This window comes from Amblyomma maculatum, chromosome 2, assembly GCF_055883805.1.
Source record: "Amblyomma maculatum isolate TAMU_Amacu chromosome 2, ASM5588380v1, whole genome shotgun sequence".
Classification (NCBI taxonomy): domain Eukaryota; kingdom Metazoa; phylum Arthropoda; class Arachnida; order Ixodida; family Ixodidae; genus Amblyomma; species Amblyomma maculatum.
Genome location: NC_139345.1, coordinates 62,379,007 through 62,403,840, shown reverse-complemented (window position 1 = coordinate 62,403,840; position 24,834 = coordinate 62,379,007). Strand labels below are relative to the sequence as shown.

Here is a 24,834-nt window from a genome sequence, read left to right as displayed (position 1 = left end):
GGCAGCTGGCCTCTCCCCCCATAATCCGCAGTCATATGCTGTTTGGACACTGGGACCGCATCATCGTTCACTCCTCGATTTCATTGCATCAGCCAACCTTTTTTCATTTATTTGACCACACCCTTCATCCATCATAACATTCCTTTTATGCCCTGAGGCAATAAACTTCGCCAAAAAAAAAAAAAAAAAAAAATATCATGTGCTCACTGCTCTGCTTCGTCAATTTGCTTTTTTTTTTTTTCATAAATCCTCTCGTGCAGAAATTTGCCTTATAAAGCGCACGTTAAAGATCCCCAGGTGGTCGAAATTACTCCGTAGCCCTCCACTACGGCTCCTCTTTCTCTCTTTACACTTTCACTCCCACCTTCCGCCCTTCCCCTACGGCGCGGTACAGGTGTCTACAGAAACAAATGTGACAGATACTGCGTCTTTCCCTTCCTGTGAACCGATTATTATTATTATTATTATTATTATTATTATTATTATTATTATTATTATTATTATTATTATTATTATTATTATTATTATTATTATTATTTGCAGAGTTTCAAAGCACCATGCATGGCTTACGTGATATGTGACGGCTGCAATGCGCGCGCTGTTTAGATGAGCTTCATGATACTGTTCGCACAGGTCTGTATAAATTTTAGCATGATACGCATAAATATTTGAAATAATGTAAAAGACATCCTCAATCGCACCGCGTGCCGTGCTTTTAATGCTACGCTACGCACTGAGCTAGTGGGCAGTCAGCATGCCAGCTCCATTATTTCTATGCAACCCAACGTATTGCATTGTGGGCGTGATGCTCACTTTATGAAATGAAACAATATTTCTGAACACATTTAAATATATAGTTAAGCTAAAGTCTAGTAGTATGGGCATATATACTGTTTAAAATAAGCCCATGATGGGAGTGAGTGAGTGAGTGAGTGAGTGAGTGAGTGAGTGAGTGAGTGAGTGAGTGAGTGAGTGAGTGAGTGAGTGAGTGAGTGAGTGAGTGAGTGAGTGAGTGAGTGAGTGAGTGAGTGAGTGAGTGAGAAGACTTTATTTGCACCGACATGGACCTCGGGGCAGGGACTCAGCCAGGTGGAGGGTCTCCTTGCCGGCTCTCCTGCGCCGTGACCGCAGAGAAGGTCTTGGAATAAGCCTCCTCCGCCAGGCGTAAGACGATCTTTTGTTCATCCGCATTTGGGCTGCGAACGTAGGACTCCCAGGTAATTTGATCAAGGGGATCAGTTTCTTTAGCTCCCGGAGAATCGGGGCATTGCCAGATTAGATGATTTTGACTCAGAGGTACGTTGCAGAGATTGCAAGCCTCTGGGTCCCCTCAGAAAGCCAAAATGGTAAATCGAAGTACCCGCTAACCACACCAGTGGAAACAGCAAACCCGCGTAGTTTTCCACAAAAACGGTTCATAAAAGAAAAACCAAGAATAATAATAAAAACAAACAAAAATTATATTTAAATGCTATTTATTTACTTTTGCAATGACTTACTGCTGACCTCAAACAATATCCACACCACGGCGTACCTAGCGCGGCTACGGCTGTATCAGCTTTACTTAGTTCCTGTTTTCATCTGCCATGCGTCCGCTCGTCTGCGATGCGCGACATGTGGAGGATGTCAAGAAATATGCTTCTCTTTTGGGTGCTTTTCTTTCCCACTACTCCTGGCTGAATGACGCTTACGTGCTCGTAAGTACAGCACCTTCAGAGGTGACAGCTGTGACTTTTTTGTGTGTGCAGGGTTGTTGTAGAAGGTGTGTTACACGCCGAGATCTTTTCGCAGGATTACTTCGTTGAACAACAGTGGTTCAAGCTACCTGCTTCGTGGCAGGCGGTGCTTTCGGGTGTTGATTTAGGCGACCTTTCCACATGGTTGGAGTCTGGGGTGCCTGTACAGTGAGTATCTCGAACCAGCGCAGCTGTGCCTTTCATTTTTTGTTCATTAGGACCACTATATCAACGACTTATATGTGTGCTCATGCTCATGTAGTTCAACACGATCGACGACTGAACCAGTTTGTATTGCATGCTAATTTGTCACATTTGTATAATATTTAATGACAGGTTAATTAATCCATTGGCCATATTTTTGCTTACCACAGGGGAAGGCTTGTTTGGCCCCTGTCCCTCATGTGTCTTGCTCCAGTTGCAAAGATGCTCACGCTGAGCCGCTGCCCCGTAGCATCTCCTGCCGACGTCCCTCTGCTCACACCTAAGAGCAGCACTGGTAAGGGAAACATTTTTGTAGGCTAAGATGTGCAGTATGGCACATATGTATATGTCGGCTTTGAAGGGAATCTTTATGATCTGCAGATGATAAAGATCTAGAGTGGCCAACTTTTGACCTCCATGGCAATAGGAACTTGAGCCATGCTTTCAGGAAGCACGTCAAATTGAAGAAGCAACACGAGATTACAAGGTTGGCAATGGTATGTAAGCCCATTATACTCTTCAACTCTTTAATGAAAAGTATGTGCTGATTATCACTCAAATAGAAATTAACATGCTAAAGAATTGTTACCTGTAATATAAGCTTATGAGAATTTTTTATTGTTGTATGTTGTGTTGTATTCAAAACAAGCAAACACTGCTTTTCTAGCCCTTGCAAGCCGATAATACTCATAGTGCCCGTGAAACATTGCTGTACTTTATTATTGACGTAGCATGGCATTACCTGCTACTGTGGCTCAATGGCTATGCAACTGGCCTGCTAAGTCAAAGGTCATCGGATTTATTTCTGGCCATGATAGTCACATTTCTCTTTAAAGGTACGCAGCTCCAGGGCATTAGGTCCCACATAGCACCACAGTGGGATGTAATATGCCATTTGTCATATGCTACCGCGGATGGCTGGAACTGATTTAAAGGTGGGTAATTGGGGAAGTCCCTCGTCTCACCCCAGTGAGGAATTTTATACACAGGAAAAATATGCTGAACCCTTTTTCCAGATGTACATAGTCCAAAAAATTCATTTTTCAAATGGGATTACTACTCTTAATTACCACCTTCATGAGTGATCCATAAATACACCTGTGGTGGGTGGCCATTGATGATGAAAATGACAACTACAGGAAGACAACTAATGGCTTAGAGCATGCCATCATTGTGAATGTGCCAGCGTTATACAAGCAATGCCTCCTCTATTGTTAAAATGCCTGCCGAGTGCGGCTGATCCGATTGTCCATGGCCCTCTCTTGTCCTTTTTCCTACTTTCCCCTTTGGCTAGCTTTCGCACCTTCTTTACCTTTGTTGGGGAGAGATACCAGTCGAGCCGTGCCACATGGCAAAAAGGGGGAAAAACAATTTTTTGTAACATTCTCTCTTTCTTCATGGGACAGGGCTCTGCATCCCTCGTGGTCATCAGGCTGCCTGTCAGGTATTGACGTGTCATGGAGTGCGCTGTTCATGATTCTGCTTATTGTTTGGCATCACTGTGAAAGGTACTGGTGGCTTGTTGGGACCATGTATGACTTTTAGCTGCAAAATGGAACATTTCAGCAATGGCACTGAAACTGCTGAGCAGAAATATGAAACCAGAGGGTAAAGGCAGTCATAAGTTTAGCTATATTGGTTTTTGATTCAATCAAGTTTAGTAAAGAAAGTAGGAGAATGAAATAAAAAAGACACAGTGAATCTTCTCTGAGAAGGCATTTTTTTAAACTACCAGGTATCAATAGATTTCAGGTTGCAGCTCTACTTTTGCCAGGATAAGCTGTCATCATTACGGTGAGAAAGATTTTTTTCTGTCCACGGTCACCTAGAGCTATGATTGCTTTAGGAAGCGGAAAGTGAACTCCATATTCAAATGCATGGTGCTGCGGCTGAGGCCAAAGCACTTACTGGCGGCTAATTAAGTTATCGGCTTGGCATCTCTCTTGTAACTGCAGCGCTGAGAGGATTCATTTGTGGTCTGGTTGGGCTAGTTGGTTGATAGATTCAGAGATGCAAAGATAGATGCACGATAGATGCACAATAGATGCAAAGAAATAACAGCGCAAGCGAGACGCGGACGAAGAAGAGGCAAAGACGCAGACAAGTGCAGAACAAGTGAGACACAAAGAAAGAACTGTCTAAGTGAGATGCTTTTGTAGGCGAAACGAACAAACTTGACAACCTGCAGCGCTTTATTCATCTCGCAAGGAACAGTAATAAGCGACCAAAACTGATAGGTGGAGCGATCGCCAAAGCCACCTCTAACTGACTAACTAACTGAGGTGAGTTGTACCAACAGCTCCCATTTCGAAGCGGCTGATTCGGTTGACATTTTAAAAATAGAGGGGGCATTGATAGCACTTGACAGCCTTATGAGATGGTCGTTGCGCATTGCTTACAAGAGAGCAGTGCCAGCTTTAGAATGCATTTGCTGTTGTCCTTGCATTGCAGGTGGTTGAGTTACTAGCCCAGAAGTGTGGCTGCCAGCACGTGCTGGATGTTGGGTCGGGGCAGGGCCACTTGGCTCGCTTGCTGGCGCTTGATAAGCAGCTGCGTGTTGCCACTGTAGATCTCGTGGGCAGCCACCTGGCATCAGCGCAGCGCTTTGACCACCAGGTATGTGCCAATGGCTACATTTACTCATTCAGGATTTCCAGCTTAAGCACAGAGAGCTGTCACAAAATGGAAAAGGGAATCCATACCTCTCAAATTTCAAGTAAAAGAATTGACACAAAATGGCATCAAAAATTAAAGAGCACTGCAGAATCTGCATTGGAGCAATGCGAAAGCACGGATGCTGTTGTTGGTTGCTCCTAGTTGCTTAATTCACTTCTTGTGTGCCCATTTCAGTGTCTGGTATTTTCAAATTGCGAGCCAATCCCTTCCTATGCCCCTTTTTCTGCTCTACTTCCGGTTGCTTGACGTCACATCATCTACCTCACATTAATTCACTTCTTGTTTACCCATCTTAGTCTTTAGTACTTTCAGATTGCGTGCCAATCCCTTTCTATGCCCTTTTTTCGGCTCTACTTTCGGTTGCGTGACGTCACATCCTTGACGTTATATCCACTAGGACACCCCTTTCTCTCTTTCCGCTTTCACTCACTCCCAACTTCCTCCCTGCCCTTACATGCGGTTCAGGTGTCCACAGAACAAGTGTGGCAGATACTGCGCCTTTTCTTTCATGTGAAACAGTTATTTTAATTAATTACCTAAAAATCTTATTGGACTGATTATTTTTTTCGGTGACAACATTATGTCACCCTTCATCGATTGACATCATTCATTAACCTCTACCACTTCTCAATTACTCACAGGCTGTGATATGTGCTCTCAATTCTGTAAGCAAGTGAGACAGCATTCATCCAGATTTGTAGACATTTCCCCTTTATAAAACTGGGCTTTTGTATAATGTTTGAAAATGGGAAAACTAAACTTTTTCTTTTTTGCAGGCAGTTCTGCATGTACAGAAAAAGGCTGCAGGTGAAGAGTCGAAAACAAGCGAGCCACCTGGTGTCCTTCCTCAGCATGTAGAATTGGAAGTTTCCATGACCACAACACCCACTGAACTGGAACAGGTGCTTTTCTTTTCTATGAATTGTTCTTTTTTTGGCTTCCCCTTGGCTTCAGTTCATGTGTTCATTTTTTGTAATGTTGTGGGAATAGTTCACTGGCTGCTCATGTCTCTTCAGAGATGATGTGCTCAGCTCTTTGGTCATGTTTGAGCTGATCTCTGCTGCTAATACAAACTTTGAAAGACTGCTGTGTGTTTTACATAGACGGTATGTATTTCAGATGTCACTTGGAAGCCTGTGATTGTGACCTCTTAATGCCTTTGTGGCAGCCTCTGAATGCAATGGCAGGTTTTTTGCAGCATGGTGGTTTCAGTCAATTTTGTAGTTGATTTCTAAAAAGAACTTGCTGCAAAATGTTTTATATAGTAGCTCCGTGGTGGAGATTGTGAATTGTTGCAGTTAGTGTAAGCTAAAAGTCCCCCCCCCATCTTTTTTCTTACTTGTGCTTTTATAGCAAGCATCTTGTTAACTGTATTTTGTCAACCAAATATTATACAGTCCTCTATGCTATGTGCATACTATGAAGTCAGCAGTCAGCGCAGTACAACCACTTCTGTCCTTTTTCTCTGTTTATTTGTATGACTTGCTTCAAGGTGGCCAAGAAAGCTTGGGGAACTGGAGTGTCAGATGTGCACAATGTGAGTCGCTGCAGTGTTAATATTTCTTCTGCTTCAAAAACGAAATTGCTAACAGCTATAAAGATGTAGTTTCTGGAGCAACATGTAATAGAATATTTTTTTTTTTTTCAGTTCATATTCGTTGGCCTTCATACATGCGGGGATCTAGGGCCATCTATGATTCGGCTATTTGCTGACTCGCCTGCTGCAAGAGGTCTTGTTTCTGTCGGCTGCTGTTACATGAAGCTGAATGAAAGCAAGTACGATTATTTTTGTTTCCCACAGTTTGTAGCGTTATTCATTGCTCTGCATCATTTTTTCTTTTTGACACTTAATCTATTTTTGCAACCTCCAGAACCATATGGGCTAAGTGAGCCCACAGTACATGGATAGTCTGCAACTTTGGCTGATCTTTTTCTTTTATGGTTTATTAGTGCAGGAGGACACAACAACAACAACAAAAAAATAAAACAGACAACACAAGTTCTGACCTGCAATCGGCTTTCTTATTTGAAGAAACAGTTATTTAGTTATATGGAGTTTTTTGACGTATAAGCAACTGTGCATTAGAAGAAACAGCTACATGCTGCATTTCTGTCCTTTGTCAACAACAGCAACTTTTTCTTTTCTTTGTTTTGCTTTCAATTTTGTCCACGATGGAAAGGAAAGCATATGTCAACTGTTTCTTCTAATAAAAAGTAAAGGAGGACGGTTAAGCTTCACTGTAAAGGTAGACTAGAGAATGCCTTGAACACTGCCTTTTCATTCTGAAAATATTTAAAATAATTTTTTTTGTTTGAATTAGTATTACTGTATCATCAGTACACATACCAAACACATGTTATCTAGTCATATGCTAGATGCTCCTCAAACACAATCCAGCGACCCTGCATGGCCTGCGCATTGTGTGCCCGCCTAGCATGCAGAGTGCTTAGTTTAAAACCCTAACTGGCAACATATCTATTTTATTGAATTAGCTCTGTTGTTTGAAATGCCCCCATTAGCGGAACCTTTTTCTCGATTTTTGGCATTATTTGGATCCTCCCCCCATTTGTTAGCTTTATTTAAATGCGGGGTGTTTGAATTTCCCATGTGAGATAATGTGGTTTTGACGTCATGATCATGTCGACCAGATTTTACCTGACTGCTGCCCTTGTGGCGGCTGCTTTGCAATAGTACTAGGTGTAAGCGTCATTGCTTAGAATGGTCGGTTGCAAGTTAATGCTTACGTGAGGATTCTTTTTGTGGTATCTCCCCGTGCTGTCAAGCCATGAACCAGTATTTCCATGAGAAACAATTACTGGGGCTGCGTTAACGAAAGTTGGGAAGAATACTGAAGTTGCTGTTGTTTTTTTTTTCTGATATAATCGCTCCTATCTCTCGAGTTTTGTAGCTTGTGTTGCATGAGAAATGGAATAGCTGCCTACAGATTTTTGATGGGACACGATGTTTTTTTTTTCGTAGCAGAACGAGGACCCTACCATCCACGGTATATGATTGTGCACCGATTTGAATGATAACACTGGGGGAAAATATATATATATATATATATATATATATATATATATATATATATATATATATATATATATATATTTTCTGTATATATATATATATATATATATATATATATATATATATATACAGAAAATTCCTTTATCTGAGAATTCTTCCGGTAGTCTGCATTGAAATGCCAGTAGTAGTTGGTTGCAAAAAATGTATTGGGGGCTGTACAGGTAAGCCTTGTGAAACTGCACTCATGCTGCTTATACCCATTACCCACTTCCGACTTTAGCAACGAAATAGAAGTTTGATTTGATTTGATTTTGCAGACCATCAGAAAAAGTGGGAAACTGAAAAGTGTAGCTGGAGAAAAACCAAATTTTTGTTTGAATGGTCGTATTTACGTTAGCAAATGTCCTTGGGATATAGCTTTTGGCTGGTTAATTCTCTTTGATAATATCAATTACAGTGCTTTCAGGCTTAATGCATCTGTAACAGCATTTCTCTGCGGTGTGTTCCTTGTTCTGATTTTGCATTCTTTTTGTGCCAGTTTAAAATTATCATGTATCATTATGTTTGATCATGAGAACTTAATTGTAGCCTTCTCATTTTTTGCATAAGTTCTCCTGTGTTGTCTTTGGTTCTTGGCCATTTCTGAACATGTCTTTAGGTCACATAGTTGTCTGAGATTTAGTGCTGGGTTGTAAGATGTGCCAGTTAATGCCCTAAATCGAAACAACCACGACAACGCATGGTAGTTGCGCCGTCCATAAAACAGGTTTATGCAGGTGAGATACAGTTTGGAACTGTACTGCTTTTCTTTCTTAACTTGTCTAAAACGAAGTGTCCAATGTTGCATTGCCAGGCACGAAGGAGCAGACATGAAGCAGGCGTACCCTATGAGCAGCCATGTACGTGCCATGGGGAATCGGTCTACGCTCAGCTACCAAGCACGAGAAGTTGCCTGCCATGCTATTGAAATGTATGCCAAGAAATTGAAAGGTGCAGTCTTTGTGCCGATTGTGACTCTAGAACATGCTCTTGATGCCCTTTCTCTGTGGCGCTCTGTTTCTGGTGGCCTGTTTCCTATACTTCCCGTAATAAGCTATAAAAGCTCAGGTAACAGAGGTATGTATTCAAATACTATACTGTAGCAGCTGCAGTTTTGTTTTGATAATGCTTTGGGTGCAATTATCTGCTGTCAGCAATTTGCAGGCAGGTTTGAATCTTGCCAGTATTGTTAACTACTACTCTTCATTCTTCGACATTCTTCATGCTGTCATAGCAATTCAAAGAACATGAGCCATGGTAGTGATCTTCAATCTGTTAGGTCATTTACAATACTAGCATTCATGTCTTTTCAGTTTATCATCTTATTTGGATCTAGGGGTATACTTTCCTGTGACTGTTCAGTGCGTCATTGTGTATTGCCACGAGATGTGTGTGAATCAAACTGGCCAGCAAGGCTGGCCTCAAAGCCAGAATTTACATCAGGCTCACAGAGTTGCTTTTGCTAGGTGTCTGTAGCAACAGCATTTCTCTAATTTATGTGTACCACATACTACATCTAGTTCCTGTTCATATTGAAAAGTAAACGTCAGCACACGTCACAAACAGTGTCCACCCTATAAGGCTGTGAGTACTATGAAAGGTAAGGTAGATATATATGGTTATTCTGTGCTCAGATGTATTCTAGCACAAAAAGATAAGTGTTATGTATAAAGATGGACTGCTGTGCTCGTCCAGACACCTTATTTATGATCATTCGGCTTGAATTTCTAATGTATGCGCCATTTTTGCAAAGCATTATTTTCTCCCTTCTCAACAAAAACTTTGGAATGCTTAAGTAATCTTAGGAGTTGATGAGATAGTATTGCCGTATGGACATTGTACATCGATGCTAAATAAATGCCTTAATTAGTTGTTAGTGAGTAGCCCTCATTAGCAGTAGCTACTTAAGACGATTCCTTAGTAAGCACTATTTAGTAACATTGATTTTTAAATCATTGCCGGCATGTAATGTGTGGCTGCTGTCTACTTTATATTTCATGAAGTTGCATAAGGGCGCTAAACTATCGCTCTGAATGGACGCTGCTCAATGGACCCGGCTCGCGACCCAAAGGGCAATGGTTCGATTTTGCTTAGCCACCCTGTTCAGCAAAAGTGCTTTCATTTCTTCAGAATCACTTTTTAATGTTGTTTAGGTGATGTGACTCTGTGGATGATGTCGCAACCCTGCAGAAACCCATGCCAAAGCACCCGCCAACTCGACCATGTTACGTTGTCTTGTAACATCACACACCCCGCTGACCAGTCAGCGCTAGGCCATGTCACCTGCTAGAGAACCTGCCAACTTTGCTGTGAAATTCTCTGAATGTTTGATAACTGGCCATGTGCAGGTTGGTAAATTGGGTGTGTGACATCCTAAGGTTGCGACAGCTCTCAACCAGTCAAGGATTTTTGCGACATACACAGGGTGCCACCTAGTTTTTCCCTTAAGGGGGGACGCGGGCTTTGAAAGTCGAAAAATCGCGAAAAAGTCGGCTTTTCAAAAAGTACATATCTCGGCTGTATATGTTATAAACTACCTTTCCTATAATTATAAACGCCTAATTCATCGCGGAACTGCTTTAAATTAATTATACAACTGGGCGCGGCAGCCCCAGAGTCGCGAGCGAACGGCAAAAGTACCCAAACTTCGCGCGCGCGCCATTTCTCTGCCGCTGAACCGAGCACCGCCATCTTGGTCTTGTTTTGTTTGTGAATGCTTGCCCTTTTCCATATTGCCTTCGCCGGCGGCGTCCGCGGCGTAGCAGAAGCGTGGCTCGCTTGTGATTGGGGGCCTCACAGGGATTGTTGAGCTTCCCGCGTCTCGAATTCGGGCTGAGATTGGACAAAGCGCGCGCTCCGTGAGAACGCGGGGGATCGCGCGACTGCTATTGGCTGCTGCGCGCGCTGACGCGGTAGCCCCTCCCCGGCGCGTCGTCTGCTCCGGCTTGCTACTGAGCTGGCGTGGCGTTCTTTGTACGCTCGCTGAATCGCACCACGTTTCACCATTTTGAGATCGCCGTGATCATCGCTCGTTACGAATTCTGGTGGCGTGTTTTGAACGGTTATGTGCACTTTGTGGATTATTGCACGGTCGGCCACGATGCGCGCTAAGAAGTTCAAAACACTGCATACGTCGTCGTTCTGTGAATGCCGTCCGAATCGCGAAGTTATCGAAAAGCGTTGTCAACGGGCGCAGAGACGCTTCTATTAGTGCTGCTTCTGCTACATCACTACTAGACCGACTGCGCTGCCACTTCCAACTGCGTATCTTTCGCGTCAACGTAAGGAGCCGGCGTTTGAAGCCTGCCTGCTGTACCGACCTTATCAACCTCGGCCTCCTGTATCGCGTCTGTCATCGCAAGCGATAACGCGTCGTCAGCGTCGTCCGCTGTTCGCATGAAAATGCACTTTCCGAGGGAATCGGGGAGGGGGAGGCACAACGTGCTGCAGTGAAAAACAAACTTTAGACTTGAAAATGCTGTTTTAAACTTCAAGGGCCATTTTCTCAGAATGAATTTTTTTCATGGTATGGTTGCTTATTCCCGCAATATTTCTGGAACTGCTAATCGGATTCCCACCTGGTTTTTTTTTATTGTGTGCCTGAATAAATTTCCGAGGGCAAGACAAGCTCATTTTTTCAAATTATTGAGTCTGGAATTTATAACAAACAATCAAAATTAGGCTAATGCAAGTCCAATTAGTGGCACTAACTTCAATGCACTGCTAAAAGTTTTCGGCAGGGAAATTAAAAAAAAGGGCTCTGTCTTGCCCTGTGGCACCTATTCAGGAACCTTCATAATGAATTTCATAGTGCCAACACATTTTGCAAGTTCACCAGGCATGGAACAAGGAACCCATGTGAACCATTCTGATATACTTCTCTAATTTGAGTACCAATGTGCGCAGCTTCATGAAACTTTGCAGTTATTCAAATGGCTGTGCCATGAGTCTACCCTGAAAAGTTCATTCAATTATCTCAAGAAACAACAAAGTTGGTATTCAAAGGTAGCCTCCCCCCATGCAGATTCTAATGCTGTTGCATTAAAGTGTGACTGTGACTCCTCTCCGCCCACATGGATGACCAGGGAAAGCACACTTGTTTTGGCGCACTTGTTTTGGTTTGATTCCAGATTTGTTGCCTGTTACAATTTTTTTCTAGCAATACCTTTTTCGTACCGGTTGCTTCTTAATAAAAACTTCTTAATAAAAAAAATTGGTGCTATGCACTTTCATAGACATTTAAAAGGGTTTAATTTTCTTTTGCTTAGCCTCAGCACACACTGTGTGAACAATAGGCGGCACGCTTTACCAGTCGTGATTTGTAGATGTGCTACCGGGTTTATTTCTTCGATTTCCAGTAAGTGGAATTTTCCACTCCAAAAGAAAGGCAAGAACTGCTCTGGCCTGTGTAAGAAGCTCTCCAATGCAATCCAGTTATTAGTTGTATGTGGTAATTCGGTGGCTTTGCTGTAAATATTACAATGCCTACCTGATATTACTTTGTGATCGTGGCAAGCATTAAATTCATGGGGTGCCCTGTATAATTTAGCAAGCTGATTTTACTCTGGCCTGTGTATAAGTTTATATGTACTCTGGGCATCAGGTATTGAGCACAGTGCTGTTCATTTGTCCTTGCTATCTTGTTTCCTAATTGCTATTTCCAGTGCAGGTCTGAGTCAGAGAACCATATTGCTATGCACTGTCATAAGTTCATCCATGGCTGCTTTCTGAACAGATTCACCGATGGCACTGAAGATTCACTGCTACCGAGCTTTGCTGGAGAGGCTTATTGTGAATCGCTACAGCGACCAGCGACACTGTGGACTGGGTTGTGTGAAGCATGCCTCCAGCATGACATTTGCAGAGTGAGTGGTAGCCTAACTTGCTTGTCAACCGTTTACGGGGATGTTCAACTTTTTTTTTTTGCCTTTAAGGGCACATCATTCTTGCAGCTCCCAATACTAGAAACTGTTTTTTGTCAGCACAGCTAGGTGCCATGGTTCTGAATAGTGGTTGTCACCTAGTTTCATTGGGCAAATTGAGCTTTGGGGGAACTTGAACTAATTTGAACTAATATATTTTTGAACTAATCAAAGGAAAATTTTCAATTCCTTCACTTACATTTCTTATGCATTAGATACAGATACCATATTTGTGTATTTATTATATCTTTGACAACAATACCAATGGGCAGAAAAAGTGTTAAGCCATGGTACAACAGGTTTTTGTTTTTCTTATTGTTGCACTTGTTGAACTCGAATGTACTGAAACTATAATATATTTTAATTCTCTCTAGCATGTTATTTTCATCATTAGTAGTGAAGTGGCTAATTTTGGCTGGATGCAAAACAACAGTAAAGCTCCTAATCCTGTTCTTTTCTCTTTTCATCTGCCATTTCACTAATAGTAATGAATTTAGGAAGCCAGTAGCAGTTAGATAAACCAAACGCTTTAACGGTGAATGGGACGCAAGAACATCTTTGCTGTTTTTGGAATGTGGTTAATGATCCCTGTGGTATCATCGTCTTCTGGGTTCTGATTTTCCGCTGACCTCTTTGTATTAATCGCAGTTTGAGAATGTAGTGCTGGGGACAGAAGGGATGCAACAACACTCAAAACAGTCGGAGTTATCAGACCCAAGCTTACAAGAAAGCTGACATGTGGATGTGACTTATTTTGATCCTTACATTAGGAAGATTTGATGTTTTAAAATATAAATTGAGTTTTGCGTGAAGGCTTTTGCAGATGCTGTGCGGCTGCTTTAAATTTGTTAGAAGGCGTACATTTGTGGATGTGACTCATTTTGATTCATACGTTAGCAGAATTTGACATATATCTTTTTAATTTGAAATTAGTTTTCTATGCAGCTTTCGCAGGTGTTCTGTGGCTCCTTTAATAGTTATTGTTAAGCAGAAGCATGGATTTTATCCCATTACAACATAACACTATCACTTAATTTTGTTTAATTGACTTGACCTTTTTGGAAAATAAAATAAAATTATTTCTTGTTGTGGTTTTACTTTTGACTTGTGTAGGTGCAAGAGCAGAAGTATTTTGCCCTTTATGACACACAGTCTGCATGGACCATATTTTCTCTTATTTGCCTACCTGGTAGTAGTTAGGAATAAAGTTAAATGCTCTGTGGACTTGCTCTGTGATGCTGTCATACATGTAGGGAGTTCTACATGTCTACACATTGAATCTTTGAGGTCACTTGAGTGAGCTAGATGTTTCTGTAGGAGAAATTACTGCATTTACATAATGAACACAGGCCCTACTTTAGTATATACTCTTTTGTTGGGCTAGTGTGTAATCCATTGAGACATACATGTAGCGCAGACAGACACAGACAAAGGGAAGGAGATGAACTCGGCACTGTGTTTGTCTCCTTCCTTTTGTCCTCACTAGTACCTGCCTCTACTTTGTGGTGAAAAAGTTCGTTTTTGTATCCCGTCACATTTTGAATGCGCACCCCTTTCTTTTGGCATGCAGCTGCCGATGCGGTGGTGAATGCGAACAGTCATCCCTTTCTGAATGCTGAAAAAAGAAACAACTACATAACAATATAAAGCTCAGTCTGCTGCATGTCAAGCCTACTACACTTCATCATACGAGACAAACTGCCATTAATAACATTTTGCGAGACATCTGAGAACCAGCGGAAACCAATAGATCATCTAGGGTTCCCTTGTTGATTTTGTTGCGGTTAGATTTGCAGTTAATGCTCAAAAATAAATAAGTAAATAAATAAATAAATATATAAATTAATAAATAAGTTGTGCTAGAGTGAACTCTACTTGTGCTCTCTTCAGAAAGACTTACGAGGCTGCTAGGCGAGTTTTAATTGCAGAGTTGGGCTAAAATTTCTCGGCCATGCCCTTGAGTACGCAAGCTGGAAAGCATGTTTTGCTTTACTTGGAAGTTAAATTTGATTTGATTCATGAGGTTTCACGTTCAAAAGCTACTAAGACTACGAGAGACGTCATAGTGGAGGGCTCCGGATAATTTCAATCACCTGGGGTACTTTGACGTTGCACTGAGAAGTTTATTCATACTGAATGAGGTGTATATTTCTCTAGCTTGCTTTTTGTTTTAATTCCTTAGAAGATGTATATCTTCATACACATGTGGATGTAGATGTGTATCTTATTTTTGCTGCTACAGATTGTTTCTGGATATTTTGACCCACATGATGCACACACCGTCAAAATTTTCAAAGTTTTCTTAGGAAAAACAGGGCATTCATTATACATGTGAACACGATATGACAGCTTAAGGTGTAACGGCAAAAGTTATGCCTTTTAAGGAATGGTGCATATCTTGCGGTAGGTTTTGTGGCAGCGCTTTAACTGACAGAACTGTAGTTAAAAGCAGTTATTGCAGTCTACACTGAGTGAATATAATGCATATATTTTTGAGCTGTGATGTTTGTCATGTTTCTCAATTTTTAAAGAATTTATTACATTCTTTTACATGTACCTTTCCCTACAAAATGGTGAGGGAAAGCCTTTTGTTTAGCAGTACATTAATTCACTTATTAGAATTCATCAGATTCTTAAAATATACCTTTTAATGTATAATAGAATGACAAAAGATCTACCAGTGATAGTTTTGATAGCTTTAACAAGTCAACATTTTGCAAAATAGAAATTGATGTAGAGGAAATGACAAGCAGCTTAGTGGGGCTGTATTCTGAAAGTGCAAATTTCGGTGATATTATCCTGCTCTTAGTGGACTGGTCAGTTGGAGAAGTACAATGGTGCATATCAGCAACCTTGCTCTGGCAACTTTTGGTTTGCATAGATTTGACTTTGCGTTATTGGCAAACATATTCAAAGGAAATGAAGGGGAGAACAGCTTGTGGTGAAATATGCCTTTTTTTTTTTTTGCAACTTTCTAATGTGCAATTTTCTAATGTGCCATTATTTTCTGCTAACTTTACTTGAATGAGAAAAAGAAAGCTGCCATCTCGTATACTTTGAATGCATTTATGCTGTACTTGTCAGCAAGGGCAGTGTTCTGTGTGACATTGTGCAGTGCATACCGCAGAAAGAATCACAGTGCCACTTTCACGCCATTCTTTATCCACTTCCATTGATTGAATAGAAACGAGTTGAGTTCAAGATTGCAAAGCCTTTGTGAAGGAAGGTGATTGATTTATTGGAGGAACAGGTGCTGTCATATGTATGTGGCACTTGCACAGTGTGCTGCTGATATCTGATGAGACCATGGCCATATTTTCAGATATGCCAAAAAGGCTCTTCATAAGTTCCCATTTCCCTTGTCTGGTGAAGACATGGATGCACCTGAACTGGAGCTAGCAATGAATGAATGGCAACGAGTTGTCATCTTTTATTCTTTGCGCCTTCTCCTTGCTCCTGTGATCGAATCTCTCATTCTCGTCGACCGCATGTTGTACCTGTGGGACCAATGTAAGTGCCATCATTCTTTGCCAAGTTTTAATAGCAAGCAAAAGCCTGGTTGCTGTCATCTTGTTGATGAGGCTTGGTTGGATGCAGTGGAGAATGTGTCAGCCACTTTAACAGCTACTTTTCTCAATGTTGTAAAAATCATCCTTGCTGACTTTCTTCCTGTCGACTCTTGAGTTCCACTGAAGTTAAAAAGCAATAGATTCTGTTTTACTATTAGAATCATCTGCATATTTCAGGCTGTGTGGTTGAAACTCGATATGGGTTTTATCTGGGAAGAGATTCATAACACATCGAGACATAAAAGAACAGGAGAAAGGCAACATTGTGGCTGATGTACACAGCCAACTTTCATTAATTCGATCTAGCTGGTATGCGCAGTGTTCATTTTAAATGTGAAATGTAAACTGGAGCAAGCATTTATTTAGATGAATTAGGTTGTGATGATAACTTCCAGCCATGCTTTTAGGCAGTCTCAGGCAGAAATAATAGTGCCAGTTGCTGTCACGCACTGTATTGTCTGGCTTGAATCACATCCGTGCTCAATGAACTGCTATATGAGTAAATGCAGCGAATTCCATTTCAGCTGTAGTATGTCATGAACTCTAAGCCTCCATCCAGGGACCACATGTATGGAAACCATAATACGGTTGTTCAGTCTAGCATTTTGTGCTCTAACCTGATATATGCCGTTATAATTAAAAGGTTGTGTATAGGCAATTTTTAAAGTGCAGTCTAGGTGGCAAGACGTCATTTTAACCTGTACTCTTATCTGTACTCTTATCTTACTCTCTTATCTGCAGAAGTTCGAATGGTACAAACGACAGTGCATAGCTAGTTGCAATGAGAAACTGAACAAGATCTTTTGTTTTTTTTTTTTTTTCAAAGGAACATCTGAAGGCCATCACTTTTGCTTTTCATTATGCAATTTGTAGTGTTTATTTGTGTCCACATTCTTAATTATTATTGCTTGCTGGTGTAACTCATTCACCTTCTTGCATTCGGTTTTCAGTTTTATTCCGCATGTATATATAAGAGCCCTGGGGAGGCACAAACAGAACCAACAGAACAAACACAATAAACACTATATAACACTTAAATACGCAAACACAATCAACTATTTACATATGTGAATAAACATGCTACAATGGACTATGTACAGATGCACTATGTACAGAGGGACGAACGGAGTTTCGAGTTATATCACAACTGCAACCACTGGCGCCGTATATATACACAGTATATATAGCGTCACCGGCGCCATTATCCGTACATACACAGAGTGTACATACATTACAAATGAGGATGAAATACATAAGCATGCAAAAGAACTAAAAGATTCCACAAGGACAATTTCAATACCATTCTCACGAAGAGATGCAGCAAGACTTGTAGCAACTGAATCATGGCGATTGCAACGCTCTCTGTGGTGTGACCCGAACCATCAATATCGACCTCTGCACCAAATAGATCCCACTTGCGTCTTTTGAATTCCTCACAATTTGAACAGGTGGCATCGAAACTGTCTACACAGAATCCGCCTAAATGTGTCATACACAAACTACTTCCTACATAAAATAGGCATAGCGAGCAGGCCTCTGTGCTCTACATGTGATGTGTGTGAAAATTTTGAACATTTGGTAACCTCCTGTCAACGGTTTACTGCACATTGCAGGACACTGCGCAATAATTTAAGCTTACCTAAAGAAACAACCTTGCGCCTTGAACATGTCCTGGGTCCTTGGTGCGACGGATCGTCTGCTGCGCGAGCTACCAAGGCCTTACTAACTTTTCTGAAGGACACAGGGTTGATTAATACCCTTTAAAACTCATCTGTGTGTGATTATGTGCGTGTGAAAGTTAACTTTTCTTAAGGACACAGGGTTGATCAATACCCTTTAAAACTCATCTGTGTGTGCTTATGTGCGTGTGAAAGTGTGCGATACCGATTCTCTTTTTTTCTCATTTATTTTCCCTTCCCCTCCCACACTCTGTCACCCTCATCCCTCAACCCTCATCAGGAGTAGCATGCTAGGCTTACCACCAGGCAGACATCTCCTGTTGTCATTAAAATATATCTCTCTCTCTCTTCTTGCATTCTGCAGGTATACCAAGCTGCCTGGTGTCTCTGTTTGACCCATGTCTCTCACCCAGGAATCTTGTCTTGTTGGCCTTTAAAGGAGACAGTCGAAGCGGTGAATAGTTAAGTAAAATGCTTTAGATGCATAAATCAGACAATTAAAAACATATTACAAACCCACACAATATTGTGGAAAGCTTTCTTGTATCGCACATCAAATATACATGTCTCTTCTGTATATTGTCTGCTGTAAATGACGTTATTGAACCTTTCTGGTATTGAGGTTGTAATAACTAACTGATGGTTATGCAAAGGGGCCACTGCCTTCTCCCCTTTGCTGGTTTTCTGCAGTGACAGCCTAATGAAAATATTTACCTGATGTAATATATTGCAGAAACATCAGTACATTATTTTAACATCTCAAATTTATCTTGGCAAGGTAAGCGAGAGAGCTTGGTGACAATACAAAAACCTCTATGAAACACTGCAGCGTAAATTGCAAGGCGCTTTTCTGTTTGTCTAGCAAAGACATCCGCTAATATTTTGTAGCCCTCCTGTATTACTGGTAATGCTACTGAAATTTCTTTGCATGAGACGCTGTTAGCAAGATCTTCAAAAGATGTCTTCATAACATACTATTCTTGAAATTAGATATATGACATTTTGCAAGAAAGGTTGGAGCAGGTGGTTAGATAGAAGTTCTGCTGTTCTGCTTGGTTCGGCAAATGGTTGTGCAGCGTACCACTACCTATTTTACTAACTGCTGTCTTTTTTAAACTGTATCCTGCTTATGACTGCGTCTCATTCTCTTTATAGGCTGGAATAGTTGGGAAAAAAATGTTGCAGTAACTGTCTTGCTTCTCAGTAAACAGGCCATCGTACAGAAGGGGGTAACGAGGAATGGAAAGAGGCACTGAAGAAAGACTCGAGAATAATCTTGACCAACTGGAGATTTTTGACGTATATTGACATTGCACAGCACGCGGGTACCTCATCCTAGTTTTCGTGTGCTGTGAAATGTTAATGGAGTTTGAGATACCCCCATGTGAGCATTGGGAGAGGGAAGTGTTATGGAGGAAGGGAAGGTGTGCCAATCATTTCTCACTGTGGGTGTCCGCTCTAGGAGCACAGTCTGGGAAAAAAAATGTGTGTGCATGAGACGGTGCCAAGTAAAAGGGGGGAAGGGGGAGAGGATAAAGTGCAGATTACTCCTAATCTTCCATTATGGCATTTCATACTCCTTCACTCCCTTCTATATTCCTTAACTCTCCCACAGTGCATTTAGCAAGGTTGAGGTGTCCACACAGTACGAGTTTCCTTGCCTCAAGGTCATTTTTTCTTTCCAACTATGAAGTGCCTCGATTCTGCTCAGCCCTTGTGCACTAATGCACAGGATTGTGACAACTGCCCATGAACGTTGCATGTTTTTTTCTTTGCAGTAATGGGTAATAGTTGACTGACAGATGCATCACCAAGTGGTATTCCCCTGCGATCTCTCAATAATTTATAACTGAATTTCTTCCCTGACTACTTTGGTTTTGGCTTTAAGAGCCGAGCAACGCATGGCTTTGATAGTTTCACCTCGGTCATGTGGAGATGAAAAAAAACTGAGATTATCAGATAATCACTCCGTAGTTTTGATTCTTTATAAGAAAAAACAAACCTTCCTCAGGAATTGTCAATTGGCATATGCAAGTTTGCCCATGTAGTACATTCACATGGTCTTATATGACTTCGTCATGCATCTTGGTGACCATCAACACACAACCATGTCACCTGCCAGAGCTTTTGCTTACCCGGCCATATGTATGTTTTTGTGACATTGCGCAACCTATCAACCAATCATCGATCACCTGCAAATAAGTCGCATGCCACTTAATTGTCAGAGTACTTGGTAGCCGAGGATTTCTTTTCTCCACTTCACCATCTGCCAGTAATAAATGTTGCTAGTTTTTAATTAATTATTTTAGATAATTTATTTTGTCTGGTACATATTGGTCACGGTGATTTCGGTTATGCATGCCTCTATGACAATACTTTTTGAAGTGCACAGAGCTTAAAATGGGTACTTTTGCTTCGAATTATTCCATTGATGGCAGGTAGCTGTTTAAAATTAGTTTGAAGGTGCCACTTTTTGAAGGCCACTGCGTTTCCCCCATAATGACGTGTACGTATAGTGCTAAAACAATAATAATTGGTTTACGGGAAGGGAAAGACGCAGTATCTGTCACACTGTTGCTCTGTGGCGCATTAATCATTTTATTCCTCTAAGTAAGGGTTCGCGGCGGATAGTCGAGTATGCCTGTCAAAAGAGCCCCTCGCGCCAAATCACACTCTTTTCTACTGCTCTTTCCCATCTGCCAGCGCTTGCCGCTCGTGGCGCTGCCGGCTGACACTGGGCCGGGTGTGGGGGTATGTGTGTGGGCAGGTGCGGTCGTGGGGTGTGACCAGGTGAAGTTCTGCGTGTCAACTTATTAGTTGCTGTGTTTTTCGACAATTGTGTGTGTGTGTTTACTTTCTTTTTTCTTTTTTTAGCTGGGACACCAATCTGGTGTTCACCCGTTACAAAGGGACTAGCTAACATTATCATCATCATCATCGTCCCGTCCGTCCTGGGTGCGAGACACGTTCGTGCGAGGGGGGAGGGGTGATGAAGGGTGTTTGTTCCTGGCCCTACGAGGCTGGCACTGGTAGGTCAACGCTGCTTGCGGCGGGGGCTAGCCTGCCATCGAATGTTTATCTGTTGTAGGCCGTCATTGCACCTGCCACCGCTTAGGTGGTGGACGACGGCTGTTGCGGCGTGCGTCTTTCTCTCCCTCTTTCTTATCTACTTTCTCTCTACTATCCGCAAGCCGAGGTCGGGTTCGAACCCGACTTCGGCAGCTGCGTTTCGGTGGAGGCGAAACGAAGGGCGTCCATGTGCTGTGCGATGTCGGTGCACGTTAAAGATCCCCAGGTGGTCGACATTACTCCGTAGCCCTCCACTACGGCTCCTCTTTCTCTCTTCCACTTTCACTCCCACCTTCCTCCCTTCCCATACGGCGCGATTGAGGTGTCCATAGAAAAACAAGTGATACAGTTACCGCGCCTTTCCCTTGCTATAAATAAATAAGTAAATAAATAAATAAATAAAGAGCTCCCCATAAGGCCGCTCCATGCTCCCGCACCGCATGTAGCAGACGATGCGCCCGGCTAGGATTCTAGCCACTGTAGCAAGGAGCAAGAGTGACTAAGCAATAGTAGACTTCAGCCACGGCCGGTCTCGGGGGAGAGCGCGCGCTCTTTCTTACGGCCTTCTCAATCGCCGCGGGAACAATGGGAACTTTTCTCCTTGAGTTGCGCTCTCCGCCGCCGCAAGGGGCGCGACCTGCTCACTGTCCGCTCCGCGTCTGCTTCAGCGGCGGCGGGTGGCTTTTGCCTGGTTTCGCGAGTTTCGTCGTGAATGCAGCCCCGAAATTAAAGAACACAGAAGGTAGATGCTGCTACACACGTGAACGGATATAAAAAACACTGTCGTTCAGCAAACGTTTGACAGGCATGCCATACATTGCGGCATGGTAGCTACTTTTGTTCATTTTAATCCGAATTTTTTCGAACCCTGTACAAGAATAGGAACAAAAAAAAACAACAAGAAAACTGAATGAGAAGTGATCACATCGAAGCTTCTTCAAGGCTAACATGACAGCAACTCGTCTGTTACAGCAAAACCGTCTTTAGCGCTAGATGAGAACCATTCGTGTAACACCGAAGATGAAAATAATTTCATAAATATGTAATGTAAATTGCAAAATGCTTGCATGATATAAAGTATTAGTATAACAGTCAAAGTAAACGTTGTAGGGTTGAGTTTTAAATGTTATTACAATTCATATATTAGCCAATGTGTGGTATTATAAACATTGTTTTAATGAAATTTTTACATGATATTAAGCTTGTTATGAAAGCAATAAAAATGGTTTGATATTCATGACACCACTTGTGCTCGAAGTGGTAAAAAGAGGCCAATAAATGATGAAGGTGATACTCGATGCAGTGACTTACAAATGAGTTCACCTGCTATATCGAAAGTATGCAAGAAACTTCTACAGCGTTAAAGAAGGACACTTTCACTGAAGACTCATTTCAAGCCCTATATAGCGACCCATTGAGGCTCTCATCGGGAAAGTAAGGTTAATGTGCGGAAGGGAATGACATATGCTAGATGCGAGGGCCGTAACAGCTAGCGGCACATGACTACATTGCCAAGACGGACGTTTCATCTGAGAGCAAAATCAAGGCACTGAAGGAAGTGATGGCATCTCCTACCGTCCCATTTCCCACTGTCGCATATTCGGGTTTACCTTACGCCGCTGGATATATCATTTAGTTAATCAACTTCGGGTGTGACGCTTCCGCTATTCTTCTTGAAACTAGCGAAAGAAGCAGACCCATGTAGTACGCTCTTCTACGAGGACAATATTCTAGTAAACTGCATTATCCGAAACCAGAGCTTGTTGCCCTATTGGACAAGCTTTTTTTTTTTTTCTTTTTTTTTTAGAAAAAGCTGCTGTGCACCTACTATACGCACAAATGTTCTCGAAGTACTTAAGATCCTGATTCAGTCAGCATTTCAGAATTCAACACTGAGTTGCCCGAAAGGAATTGACAACAGCTATGTTATTAGGTCCGCTTCTATTGATATTTGAAACATTTCTCAGAATTCTTCTTCTCAATTAATTATACCAGGAAAATGACAGAGAAGACCGATCGAGGCCAACTCCTTATGTGCACAAGCCGTGCAGGAAGATTTGAGACTGAATTTTCTAGACGCAGGTCGCGTTTTGATGAATTGATGAACATATAGTGCAATGTGTAACTTTTAAGGACAATTTTTTTATTGTTTGCCGCTCTTTTCGATTCTGCTTAACTGCTTATGCCGATTTCCTTGATTAAAAGTAGTCGCGAGACTACATATACATCTTGGGTCTTTCAACTGACTGATATGTTTTGAAAGAAGCTAGAACAGCCCACTCCACTAGACAAGTGAAATTTTTACTATATGAGTAAATTTTTGTTCTTTACTCTGAATCTGAGACGCGCCATGAATTTTTGCCCGTGCCTCTTCTGATCTAAACGAAAACGGTAGCGGTTGACAGAATCTACACCCAACAGTTCACTATGCACTCACGTCAGGTCGCGCTACATCTGCTTAAAACATTCAAAGGCACATTGCATAGCCTGGTAAATTTAGTTTTGTACAAAACCTAAGGGTAAAAAATGTTGAAGTGTTCCCGAAGCTTCACTCGACCGTGCAAGGCCGCACTGACGAAGGAGCGCGCGCGTGAGCGGATTGTTGACTGTATTTTATTCCTCGTACACGATAAATATTCGATGTTGATTACGGATTTTGTATAAACCATAAGGGGCGAAATGTCAGGACCTGCCGGTTGCAACTGACGCGGGCGAAGCTAGAAGCGAGCGCGCGTTTCCCTTGCGCGTGAACGGCTGTAGCGGAGGAGCAGCAGTGGGGCGGTGGCGATCCCACCGAGGCGCGGCTGGCGGTAGAAACAGACCCCTTTGGAGAGGCCGTAAGAGAAGAGAAGCGCTCTCTTCCTCGAGACCGGCCGTGCATTGGAGAGGCCGTAGTTCATACGATAATACGACCGCCACCGGGGACACATCTCCGGGCGGAGCTATGAAACTGAGGTTGTTCTAGCAATGTTGCTGAGTAGGGAGAAAAGCAACTTTGAGTCCTTGAGAAAAACTTTTTGACGGGTTAGTTGGTACATAATCTTAATTTTTATAGACAAGCGTCAGCCCGTGACGTTAGTGGAGATGCGGCGGCGCTGGCGACAGCAGTGACTTTCATGGTGTAGGCAAAAGCGGGGGCCGTCTGCATTGGACGCGCGACGCTTGCTGTGTTTTCGGGCGTAATTCCCAATATTTCTGCAAGCTGTGTTGCAGTTGATTGCGCCTCGTGGCAGAAAAAAACAAAATGGCACTAGTTTTAACATGTTTCTTGCGGTAGGATAAAATTACCTTGAGCGGTCACTCCAGTGCAGTAGTGCCGAAATAAGAGGCCCGGATCGACTTGCAAAGTAGCTTTTCTGTTTTTAGGTTCGCAAGTTTCAACGAGTCACTCTTCATCACCGGTTCTATAACAGTAAACATCGTTATGATCCGGGCAATCCAGCAGCGTTATTTTTCATATTTTTAAATTTTACTTTTAGAGATCAAGATCCCGACGCACGAATTAAATGTCCACGTACAACCTAGAGGAATCGACTATGAGGGGTGCAAAATAGGCAGAATGAGATGACGCGCATTTGAATAAAAAATTTCCAAGTATATTAAAAAAGCGCAGCAGATCGCGCAAATTTCTCTGCAAGCGATCGATCGTGGAGAACGTTGGATCTGCACTCATGCGTCTCTCCAAGAAAACAAAATGAGAGCATTCTTACGGGCCTTCGTGTACATATTAACCTGTGAATGACTTCGCTACGTCTGTAAGATTGGACAGACGTCAAACGTCTTTTTTATCGAGCAGGCAGCGCACTGCGTACATGTTACAAAGAACTAAAAGATTGAGTTCTTACCAAAAATTAAAGCCAGTCAAAAGAGATCGTCATATGAAAAACGCACTTCCAGTCATATATTGGC

At 42.1% G+C, this 24,834-nt stretch overlaps 1 protein-coding gene across 1 annotated transcript; it reads left to right on the top strand.

Moving 5' to 3' along the window:
- The first annotated feature begins 1,574 nt into the window (after positions 1-1,574).
- Positions 1,575-18,429, top strand: LOC146198808 (methyltransferase-like protein 25B). Its single transcript, XM_084594295.1, has 12 exons — positions 1,575-1,697; positions 1,792-1,904; positions 2,111-2,235; positions 2,322-2,437; positions 4,392-4,556; positions 5,393-5,518; positions 6,109-6,153; positions 6,265-6,392; positions 8,501-8,637; positions 12,422-12,551; positions 15,931-16,118; positions 18,221-18,429. The coding sequence occupies exons 1-12, from the start codon at positions 1,587-1,589 to the stop codon at positions 18,316-18,318; spliced, it is 1,482 nt and encodes a 493-aa protein (XP_084450421.1). The 5' UTR covers positions 1,575-1,586; the 3' UTR covers positions 18,319-18,429.
- Positions 18,430-24,834: the final 6,405 nt, after the last annotated feature.